The 12,537-nt window shown below is 38.9% G+C and overlaps 1 protein-coding gene across 3 annotated transcripts in view; it reads left to right on the plus strand.

Annotated features, from left to right (window-relative positions):
- PID1 (phosphotyrosine interaction domain containing 1) overlaps positions 1 to 12,537 on the plus strand; it is a 202,039-nt gene that overhangs the window by 84,349 nt on the left and 105,153 nt on the right. For all 3 annotated transcript variants that reach the window (XM_016134620.2, XM_016134619.2, XM_016134621.2), the window contains one exon: positions 11,894 to 12,040. In XM_016134620.2, the coding sequence (XP_015990106.2) occupies positions 11,906 to 12,040 (135 nt within the window). In that variant the 5' untranslated portion in view covers positions 11,894 to 11,905. The remainder of the gene's footprint in view (positions 1 to 11,893; positions 12,041 to 12,537) is intronic.

Below are 12,537 nucleotides of genomic sequence, written 5' to 3' on the forward strand. Positions count from 1 at the left end.
GATAATTTACTAAATCAGAACTTCTCTTGACCGCGTCAAGAGCCAGGGTCATAGTTCATCCAGCTAGCATGAAATATATAAAATCAAGACCTCTAAAAAGAGACCACGTATGAGTTAGGGCAGAGCATAGGAGGAAGATGGCCTGCAATGCAAGAAGGGAAGAAAAATTTAGCTAAAATTATTAACTTATTTCAAAGGTTGATGGTGGGCCAGTGTTAGAGTACAGAACCCTCGGTTGCTGTATATCTAAGAAGAATTCACATCAATTTATAGGCTCTTCTAAACAGACCACCACAGGGGCTCAGGGGAGAGATTGAGAGTCAGGCTGCAGGCCAGAGCAAGCCTGGAGGAGAGGCGTGCTTGCCACACACAAAGCCCTACCTGGACCCTTCTCCCCTGAGGAATACAAGACTTCTTAGCTAAGGTCCGGTGACAAATCCCGTGGCTGTTAGGGCATAGGTGAAGACACGCTGTAACTTGTGGAGCAGAAAAGGAAAAAAAAATCCTTTACATCTGGCAGTAAGTGACAAATGCCGTAAGGTGGGGCTAAGTCAAGATCACTCTGAAAGCCTGACTTTTGAGACGAAAGGACACAGGACGCTCTTGAGACTGAAGTAAAACAGGAGAGAAGAACCTTTCCTTACTCTCCCTGCTGCCCTGCTCGCAGACTAGAAAGCACTAGAAGGAAGCAATTGCAGTCAACCTCTGGGGCAGGGAGACAGTGAGGGGAGAGACACTCTTTGAGTCCCCCATGTACAGAGAAGTCTGAAAGCTGAGGGCGGAGCAGGAACACTGAGACAGGTTCAGGAAACCTAAAGACAAGGTAACTTTAGAGGAACTGAAATGTGTGATACGGCAAGAAAACCCAAACCCAGACCAATTCTAGACCCGATCGACTTGACACGCCACATGAACCCCACATGAGCAGAAGATGGGATGTAGTCACTTTCAGGTATAAATGCTATTTGTGTCAGACTTGTCTACACATGATGTCCAGAATTCAATCAAAAAGTATGAGAGACACAAAAGATCAAGAGAAAAACAATCCATTGTGAGGAGGCAAAGCCAGTAACAAAACCAGACTCAGAGAGGACTCAAATATGGAATTTAAAATAATCGTGATTAATATAGTATAGACTCTAGCGGAAAGATTGGAGAGCATGCATGAACATTTCATCGAAGAGAAACAAGGAAAGAATGAAATGAAACTGCTAGGAAAAAAAAGAACAAGAACAGCAAAAGCAGAATAACAGAGGTGAAGACCACCTTTAACTAGGTCATCAGTAGCCTCAACACAACTAAAAGAAGAATAAGTGAAAATAATACATCATTGTTTTGATTGTATTGATTTTCTATGTTATATTTTATTAATTTCTCCTCTGATCCTTGTTATTTGGTTTCTTCTACTCACCTTGGGTTTCATTTCTTCATCTTTTTTTTTTTTTTAAGTTGAAGCTGAGTTTATTAAATAATTTCTTCTCTTCTAATGTTGGCATTTTGTGCTATAAAATTTCTCGTAAGCACTGTTTAAGTGACATCCATTTTTGACATGTTGCATTATCATTTTCATTTATTTCAAAATACTTTCATTTTACTTTTTGATTTATTCTTTCATCTATATTTAGAAGTATGATATTTTCTATATGTTTCAAAAATTTAAAGAGATTTTTCTGTTATGACTTTGTATAACTTGAATACTAAATTTATTGAGTTTTAATTTTTTTTCCATAGCCCAAAATTTGGTCTATCTTCGTAAATGTTTTATGTTCACTTGAATTCTGTTGTTTTTGGGTGAAGTGATCGATAAATGCCGATTATGTCAAGGTAGTTTTGGTGTTATTCAGACCTTTCTCCTTGCTCATTTTCTATCAATTCATCCTATCAATTTTGTAGGGAGTGATATTGAATTCTCCAACAATAGTTTTTGTCTCTTTATCCTTCTGGCCTCTTAGTTTTTCTTGGGTTCCTTATATTTGAAGTAAATTCCTTATAGGCAGCATAGAATTGGGTCTTGTTTTTAACAGATATCACTGTATCTGCCTTTCATTAGGACTATTTTTAATACCCTTCTTAGATTAATTTTGTAGTTTTCAAATTCATCATCTTATTCTTTGTTTTCTATTTATATCATCTTTTTTGTTTTAATTCTTTTCTCTCTATCTTTTTTTTATGACTTCATTTTATCTTTGTTAGTATATATAACTCTTTGGCTTGTCATTTTAGTTATCGCTTTATGATTTATAGTATACACCTTTATCTTATTACAATAGACCACTAATGATATTAAATCATGCCACGTACACTGTGAGATCCTTACAATAGTATACTTCCATTTCACTTTTTCTGACCTCTGTACTAGTGTTATGATACATCTTATTTTTGTATATGCTAAAATCTCTACCACATTATTATTTTAAATAATTTTTTAAAATAGTCAATTACCTTTCAATTAATTTTAAGTAATAAAAAGTCATATTTGTCCGTGTAGTTACCCTTTTATGTGCTCTTCATTCTCTTGTGTGGATCCGTATTTTCATCTTTTCTTTCTGTCTGATTGACTTTCTTTACTATTTCTGATAGAAAAGGTCTACCAATTGTGAATTGTTTCAAGTTTCATATGTCCAGAAAAGTCTTTATTTCACCTTAGTGCTATATTCAGAATCCTGGACATAGAATTCTAGGTTCACATTTTTAATTTTCTTTTAGTATATTAAAGGCATTCTACTGTCTTCTCACTTGCATTATTTTCAGTGATAAACCAACTATCACATTTATCTTTGTTGCTTGGATTATATTATGGAATTTTATTACGATGTGCCCTGGTGTAATTTTCTTCATATTCCTGTGCTTAGGACTTATTGAGATTCTTGTATATGTGGGTTTATAATTTTTTCAAGTTTGGGAAAATTCTAGCCATTATTTTCTCAATTTATCCCTACTTTTCCTCTGGTATTCTAGTTATACATATATTAGACTATTTGAAGTTGTTCCTTAGCTCAATGAATTTTTTCCTCCTTTAATCTTTCTGTTTTATTTTGAATAGTTTCTATTGTTTTGTCTTCAAGCTTACCATTTACTTTTTTGCTGCAATAAAATCTATTATTAATCACACCTAATGTACTTTTTACATCTGATGGTGTAGTTTTTATCTTCAGGAGTTAGACGTGGATCTTTTTGTATCTTCAGTATCTCAACTTACCTTTTGGAATACATGACATACAGTTTAAATGCCCCTGCCTGGTCATTATAACATTGACATCAGTTCTGGGTAGGTTTTGAATAATTTCTTCATTATGGGTCCTATTGTCCTGCTCTTCTTGCACGTCTGGGGACTTTGGATGCAAGACATTTTGAGTTTTACTTTGTTGGCTGCTGGATATTTTTGTTTTTCTGTAAATATTCTTCAAGTTTTTTTTTTTTTTTGTGTGTGTGTGTGTGTGGAATTCTGTTAAATTTCAAAGCACTTTTATCCTTTTAGATTGTTTTTAATGACTTGGGGGTAGAACTTAGTCTAGTCTAATTTTTCCCTACCAATGGGACTAGACTTTCTTGAGTATGCTGCCCAGTGCTTAAGAGTCATGAGTTTTTCCAATCTGGCTGGTGGGAATAGGCAATGTGATTGGTCCTATGAGATCCAGCACTCTAATCTCTAATCTTTCCAGTGTTTTTTTTCTAGCTCCAGTTGGTTTCCTGTCATGAATACTCTGATTAATACTCAGCTGAATATTTAAGGAGACCATCTTCAGATTTCCATGGTTCTCTCTGCGCAGATTTCTCCTTTTCTTTACCTCCTCGGGCTTTCATCTCTGTCTCCTTAACTCTGGGACTCTGCTAGGACCTTTCTGTACTTCTTCCTGCAATGCAGCCTGCAAACTCTTTCAAGGTCATAAGCCGGACAGTTGTGCAGCTCGCCTCATTCATTTCACATCTTTCAGGGATCACTGCCCTTCATTGCTTGATATCCAGTGTCTCACAATATGTTGTTTCATATTTTTTTTCCAGTTTATTTGGTTGTTGTAAGTGTCAGGGTCAATTTGGTCCCTGTTACTCAATCTTGATTGAAAGTGGAAGTCAAAACTATTAATCGTTAGCAGTTTAATTATATTTGCTACCAAGGGCATGTGGGAATGCTTTACACTGAGAATAGGTTCCTAATTTCTGGCCCATACTCATTGTGTGGAATGACAGACGGATGTGTTGGCTCATTTGTGTTATTACTTCTCTCTATCATTCACTCACTCACATTCTCTTAGTTGAATTTTCATGATTTAAATATAGATATGACTTAGTTCAGTTGTGCGTACCTTTTTTTTATTCATGAGTGGGTGAAATTTTTGTTCCGTGATCCTTAGCATTTGCTGTTTTACATCAGGGGTTGCGAATTCAAATGCCTATAAGGATCAAACAGTAATGTATAGGAGTGAAATTGGTAACATGTAAAAAGACTATAAAAATAGTCACTTGTGTTTAGTATAGAAGAGAATGCTGGCAATGGGGGAAAGAGGGACACTGGCCAATGGCAAAGGAAAAATACCGAAGTAGATAAATAATGGCAGTTGCAACAACCAGATGGAGCTAATTTTTTGCCATGATGATGCAAGTTGCTTTTATAGATCTTCTGATCTTTCAAGAGAAGCGAGAATGCAAATTTTAATCATATGTACCTCACTGCTGAGTACTACTTCAAATTTAAGTGAATCGAATAAAACATACCTACAGGCCAAATGTGCCTTTGAGCTGAGACCTTGCAATCTGTGTTTTATAATAGTTTAACTATTAACATATAAAGAAATCGTTCAGAAGATGACAAACAACTTAAACGAGGAATATATAGCGCATGTGTGTGTATGTGTATATTTAAGATCAGTCACAAAATAAATAAATGACTATATATACATACGTGTACACACACACACACACACACACACACACCCTGCGGGAGCCTTCCACAAGTCTTGGGGTTTTTTTCCATACTCTGTGGGCATGGAGTTATTTTTGTGACCCTCCCATATAATCTCTTGAGAGAATCTGTGATATTCAACAAAAATACTTCCATAATTGAAACTTCATGAATATATATGGGTGTGTGAACATGAATATTTTCAGTTTAATAATAGCTATCATTTTAATAGATATAGACAGCCTTTAAAATTTATAAGTATCTGGATGTAGGCCTTTAAAATTAAACTGGAACTTTTTTGAATAAGGCAGTTACTTGGATAATTTGCAGTAAGAAGATAAATGCCATGTTAGTATAGGAATTTCTTTTCTTGAAATACCTGATCAACATAAACTTTATTAAAAAATTAATCCTTGAAATCAAATAGTGCGATTTTGTATATGCCTGCTAGATTTTGGGAGACTGTACATCCCTGTTTTACTTTTAAAAAGGACAAAACAAACAAACAAAACCCTTTGCATTAAAACATTTAAATAAAAGTTGAATTTAATTAAGTAACATTTCTTTTTATTCACTCAATAGATTACTCTTAATTAGATAACGCAAAAATAGAAAAATATTTTTATTTTTTTTCTTGTGTGAAAATGCTAAAATAAGGATTTAAAAGCAGAAATCTAAGAATTTACATTAAAAACGATAAGCAAAATATCTTACTAAGTGTCACAAAAGAGTATCATAATTGTTTCTTTTCTCATATTTGGGGCCCGAATACACTTTTTTCAAAAAAGAAGTGTTACAAAAATGTAAGGAAAATACAACTGAGTGAATTTGGAGTAAGAAAATAAAGTGTGATTATGAATGAATGTCAAGGCCCTACTGATTTTTTACACGTGTACAGATTAGGGGTTGTGTAGTGTACTCGAAGTTTTCCATTAATTTGGTTCACCCATTTGTTCCTTGTGGCTCTCTTCAAAAGAACATTTGCAATATTTTTGAAGCTTGATTAGAGCATTACTGACTCACTAATTACCAAATTAAAACAGACCATTGTAACCAGCCTTCAAAACACAAGAATGAACCAGGGATTAAAACCTTAATGCTACCCCCTCCTAATTTGAGTGAGGACAGTGGTCCAGTTACCTTAGAAAAAAGAGAAAGCAGCATTTGTCTCCCAAAGATGCTTTATGTTTTAGATACAGAATAAATACAAAGGTGAGATCCACATGATTTGAATTGGTAAAATATGTAAATCCTTGCCTGCTAAACTGTCAGAGATTAATGTCTGAATAAGAGTAGGACGCACCAACTGTAAAATTATACAGAGCACGACAGCGATTACCCCATCCGCATAATGGGGCTTGATTTAGAGCCTCTATTTTAGGATCACACAGAAAGCACCAAATGCAAAAATCCGAGCTTTGTTTAATTTGTCTGGGGCAGCGCCCTAATTTTCTACAACCCTATTCACTTCTTTTTTTTTTTTAAGAATGAATAACACATCTTCTTTATGGAACTCTTTGCGTCTTTCACTTGGGAGAAGTTGCTTTTCCAGGCTCCTCTGTTTGGTTCTTCTTTTGTTGCATTTGTCTAATGCGACTGAGTTATGACGTTTTAAGTTGTTTGTCTTTACTGCACTTGCTTGTCCATGCAAAGAACAAGCAACATTTTTGATATGACATAACATGTCAAAAGTCGATGAGAAAACTGAGGCCCACGTGGTTCTGACAGAGCTGGTTATAGCTCTGGGGCTTTGCTACTCTGCAGGAGAGCTTGTCACCCAAATTGGGTGTCACCGCAGGTACGCTAGGTGGCTCTCTCTTGAGACTTGGATGTTATCTCATCTTGACAGTGGCTCCGAGGGCTTTATCATAGACATGAATCACTTGGGGGACTATAATACCTTCTTCAGATTATTATTCAGAGCTTTATCATTAAGGCTCAGCCTATTCAAATAACTAAGTGCAAGATTCACTTTTTTTTTTTTTAAAGATAATGTTGCTATTCATTTCTGCAGTTTAACATTTATGAAGTCTTCTTAAAATTTTCATTAGTGGCTTCATTTGATTTTCACAGATGACTTTCCATTAAAAAGTAATTCGTATTGGTGAGACTCTTTTAGTTGCAATGATAGGACCCCTTGGCACAAGCTTGCTAAAGCATAAAAGGGAATGCATTGGTTCACAGTGTCAGGAAGGCCACACAGTTGGATCCGAGTCAGATGAAGCTGGACCCAGGGGCTCGGTGGTGTCAAGTCTCTGACTCTCCATTTCTCAGCTCTCCCTGTGCCTGTGTGGTCTCATTCTCAGACTGACCTTGGCAGATTGGAAGGTCAGCAGCAGCTCTGGACTCATGGCACCTCAATCTCGTAATCTTATAGATCGATCTCGGAGAAGAGTGTGTTCAGCCAATCTTGACTTTCCTCTGAACCAATGCCTTTGACTTGGGACATGTAGTACTCAGAAGATCAACCTATGTCACATGTTCAATGTCCATTTCCAGTATCAGGGGACAGACCGCCTTTTTTCACAAAGCAGCACAGAGGAGAAGTTTCCCCAAGGAAGGAGGCAGAAGAGTGTTCTGTCCACGTAAGAAACGTCTGAACTTGTGGAGAATTTTTATGAGTTTATTTGAGCCAAACTGATGATAATTGCCAGGAAGCAAAATCTCAACAGACTGAGAAAATGCTCTAGAGAATGGCTGTTTTGTGGCTTATTTTAACATTAGAATCAAAGGAGGAGACGTAAGAAAGGTTAGATGAAATTCATTGGTGGTAGATTAAGGGGGTGGGAGAAAATAAAGCGGGGGTGATCTCTGGGATTGGATTAAAAAGATACACTGTTTTTTTTTTTTTTTTTTTACATTGGTGGGGACAGGAGAGTTAATAATCAACATTCACGGCACATAGAGACGGTATGTGGGCAACATGACGACAATGAGCGGTTCTGTAGTCTCGTGCCCTGGCGCTGTGGTTGTCCTCTGACATTTCGAAGGCGCGTGATCTTAGATGTACAAAGATGATCGACAGGCTCACTCAAGGTAAAGACTGACCTTTGCCAGGAAAGCTGCAGGCCTAGGACATGACTATCTGCCATGATTCACCTTTAGTTAGGAATTTTTATGTTCAGACCATCCCGTGTGGTTACTTTTGGTCTCTGAGTTCGTAGAACCCACCAGGCTGGCCTCTGCTGCGCTCGTCAGGTTTAGCATGTGGCCCCTTCTTCATCCACAGGTCTTATTGGAAACAGCTGTAGCCATCACACTTCTACTTGAGATTTGCAAGAGCAACTCACAGTTACATAAGAATGTTAATTTTGTCTAAAAAAGGTGTATTATTGTAGACTCGGTGATTCAGCAAGTAATTCACATTGTATTTCCTCCCTTACCTTCATCCTTTCACAGTGGGCAAAAAGAACAAGACCATTAAAAGAAAAAAAAAACACATCATTATTATTTTTTTTTTGAAAAAGGAATCATTTTCTTTATTTCACTTTCAAACACCGTGTCATCCTCTCTCTTTAGCTTTTCTAACAAACTTGTCACATAGATTTGCAGTTGTCAATTGATTTAACAGTCTCCGCCTCCTGTGAGAAACCCTTTCAAGAGGAGACTAATATTTTATTTCTGTTCCATCTGTGCCTACATGGTGTCTGCGTGTGGGTGTTCAGTAAAGGTGTGTGGAATGAATGCGTGAGCAAACACACCTTCCTGGTGCCAAGGCTTCGAAGAGTTAGATACCTGAGGCTACGCAACTCATTGTGTTGAAGTTGGAACTTGAACTCCATTATCTTCCTAGCCTTAACTTAGGATTTTAAAAATGTTTGTTTCTGTCTTTTACTTGGCTCACCAGCCAAATAACCAAGGGGTCCAAATGTGTGCCCGTCTGCAACTCTCAGTCTCTCTGTGTGCTTAGAGACTGAACCAAACCAGGTAGGACACTGGATCCCACAGTAGGGACAAGAAGAAAAGCTCAGAACTTCTGGCCAGTGTGGTTGTCCAAACATCTGTGAGGACAGAATCGTTTCTAGTGCTATCTTCAAGAACTTGCTCTATAGTGGAAGTCAGGCTGAGTTGAGTTGTGTTGTGTTGTCATGTACCTCTCAGAGAGCCCCAGCAAAACGGCAGACGGGGAGGGTGTCCCCACTTGCTCATGACCTCATCTTCTGAGTCACTCTCCCCTCATCCTCCTCACTCAATGGCCTCCGCCCTTTCTCACAGAGGCAAAGCAGCCTCGGCTCTCATGCTCAGCGATCCATGTCTTCCCTCCCAGACCACTTTGCACCCCCAAACCCCACACCCTCTTGGAACGGAATCAATAAAGAATCAAGACAGAAGCTTCCAGATGAATATGAAAGCTGTATCAGTCAGGGTCAAATCAGAGAGATAGAACTTCTAGGAGATATACAGTGAGATTTACTTGAGGAGTTGGCTTATGCAGTTGTGGCGGCTGACGGGGCAGTGCTGGAACCCATAGGGTGGGCTGTCAGGAGGGGCGGGCTGAATGCTCGGGCATGGGCCATGCTGCTGTCCGCAGGAAGAATGTCTTCTTCAGGAAAGCCTCAGCTTACCTGTGAAGGTCATTCAGTTGATTGAGTCAAGCCCACCCTGATTATCTAAGGTGACCTCTCTTCAGTTCAACTGATTATGGACTTGAATCCCACTTGCAAAATACTTTCGCGACAACAAGATTATTATTTGATTGAATAATGGTAGCCTAGCCAAGCTGACACATAAAACTGACCATCTGAATGGCCATTAGAGTTCCAGTAGATTCTATGTGGGCCGTGAATGGTTGTAAGCCCTTGGGATATTTCATGGAATAAAACAGGTTTTGCTCCTATGGCATTCATATTCTAGTAGAATATGACAGACAATAAAATAAACTAAATAACTATATATGTTTATAGTGGTGATATGTAGTGGAAAGAATAATAAATCAGGGAAGGGAATAAACAGTGAGGAGTATATGTGTGCAGAGCTAGCTACATGATTTGTGGGGCCCAGTGAGAAATGAAAATTCAGTGTCCTCTGTTCAAAAAGTAGAAAAAAGGTGTTTTTAAAGGTACTAAAACTGTGAGAGCATTTTCTTTCTTTCTTTTTTTTTGTTTTGTTTTGTTTCTACTTAATGCCGTTCTAAGTAGAGAAAAATTAAAAGCTTAGATTGTTAACATGAACTTACCATTCATCATTATATTGGGAAATGCCCACTGTCCACACAAATATAAGAGCTGAATTGTTGAAATGACACAATTTGCGTTTCCTGCATTTCGTTCTTACGAGAGCAGTGGAAACGCTCCACAGAACAAACTCGCCTGTTTCAGTTTTACTTCTAATACGTGCCGATTTTGTCAACACCTTGCCTTTGGTCTACTGGTTAGCGAGGAGGGATTGGCAGGAGGGGGCGCTGTGAGAGCCGTGCCCGTCCCTTTCCTTCTGTCCCTTTCCTTCTATGTTATCATTTTCAGCAAAAACGTTTTTTTCTAATACGGGAAAGTCATACAAATGAAAATGACATGATAGAATTCCGTGATCATCCGTGCTTCTGAGAAGACGACTGACTTCCTTCTGCATTTAAAGCAAGTTCTAGTTCTCAAGCGTGGCCTCGTGAGGCTGTCAGCGCACCCGTGTCCTGAGTCAGAGACTTAACGTGCTTACCTGGCTCTCGCGTTGCGTCTTGCTGAATTCCATACACCTGGGGATGCACATATTGTGTGTCTCTCCTCTGCTCACGAGCCACTTGCACCACTGTTCCCTCAGACTTAGCTGACCAAACACATGCTCGAAGATGAAGTTACTCAGGATTTCAAGAGGGTGACATCAAACTAAGAGCATTAAACCAAGCACAGAGCCATCCTAAGCATGGGAGAGACCCTGTGCAATTGCACAAGTTGCACGCCCATGAAGCCAGCTATGTGTATGTGTATTCATGTGTGTGTGCGTGTGCGCTATTTTAGATAATGATGCCAAGGAAGGAGTGTCTCGTAAGATGACATTTGATCAGGGTCCCCAAGGATGGAAGGAAACAAAGTTTGCAGGTACCTAGGCCAAGAGTAATGTGTTTAAAGGTTCCAAGGTACGTGCGTCTTTGGCTTATTCTCAGAAAGTGAGGAGGTCGCTGAGGCTGGATCCAAGTAAGTGAGAGAGTGAGACGTGGGACACGAGATCAGAGAGGCAGCAGGTCCCCGGATCATGCCTGGGCTCGGAGACTGAGTGAGGACTCGGGGTTTCCCTATGAGAAAACGGGAATACTTGGGAGAGTTTAGCAGAGGGATGACTGGCCATGATTTGATTTTAGAAGGATCGCTGTGTGACAATACTCTGTACAGGGCAAGGTTGGCAGTGGTGGGACCAGTTTGGAAGCTGCTACACGAAACACAGATAGGGCCTGGACTGGGTGAGCAGATGGCAGTGATTAAATATGCTCGGATTCTCTGCATCTTTCAGAACTAGCGCCAATAGGAGTTGCTTATAGAGTGGATATTTAGAATCCTGAGACAGCAGATAACATGGTTCATTAAGTAGCGAATTTCCCAAAGAACTGAAGAGGCAGAGAACAGGTTTTATGTTCTTTTTCACCAGTTCCTCTTTTCCATCATCTCTAGACTTTCCCCTAAGTTGCTCCTCTAACGTCCTCTTTTGAAAATCTTCATTTCCTTCGCTGAATTGAGCAGGAGTACAACTCTAGGATTTCTTCTGTATATATCACCTCAGAAGAACCTCTCAGAACAAGATTGTGGTGACTCCGCCACTGTCCCATGTTTCCATGATGTCTGCGTAGGGACTGGCTGTCTCCATGGTTTCACTTTAGTAGTGTCCTGACAGATTTTTTTTCCCCTCTTTGTTTAACTAAACATCTCTTGGCCTCCTCTAGTAAGGTGGAGTTAATAAAAAAAAAAAAGATTTTGCTACTAGGTTCAATGTACAATCGCACCACATACAATTCCAAGGGATTTAACTCATTTCGGCTTATATTTTTTTCCCCATTTTTCCCCCCAGCACTTTCAGACCATGCTGAAGTCTAAACTGAATGTCCTGACACTGAAAAAGGAACCCCTTCCAGCAGTCATCTTCCACGAGCCTGAGGCCATCGAGCTGTGTACCACCGCGCCCCTGATGAAGACCCGGACTCACAGTGGCTGCAAGGTATGTGACACGTGGCCCTCTTGGTGGGACAAAAAGACGTGTAGCCTTAGGATGCTTCTTTCACAATGGTAACATGTTTTCAAAGATGGAAATATAAAATGACTAACAAAATAAGCTCGTCGAGTGATGGTGGTATGACGTTTTATGTTTCTTAATGATGTGGCATTCTTCATCATTTTGGGGTACACACTGAAGTTGTACTCTGTGAGTCCTTTGGGGGGCAATTGTTGTGCATTTTTGTGTTGCTTCTGCTCTCAAAATTTATACTAATATTCACGCTTCAGAATCCATTAAAAACATTTGTCATTTATGTAAACCGTGATGCCGACATGTAAACCGTGATGCCGACATGTAAAGAAGACTGGAAATGTATAATTTTGGTAAGCTTTTGGGTTCTTTCTCATAAGATACTCTTTTTACATGAGTTAATGAATGTAGAAGTTAGTTTAGAGGGAACAGAAAATATTTTATGCATATTCATCATCAGAAATGTGTTT

Source organism: Rousettus aegyptiacus, unplaced genomic scaffold (assembly GCF_014176215.1).
Source record: "Rousettus aegyptiacus isolate mRouAeg1 unplaced genomic scaffold, mRouAeg1.p scaffold_m13_p_2, whole genome shotgun sequence".
Classification (NCBI taxonomy): domain Eukaryota; kingdom Metazoa; phylum Chordata; class Mammalia; order Chiroptera; family Pteropodidae; genus Rousettus; species Rousettus aegyptiacus.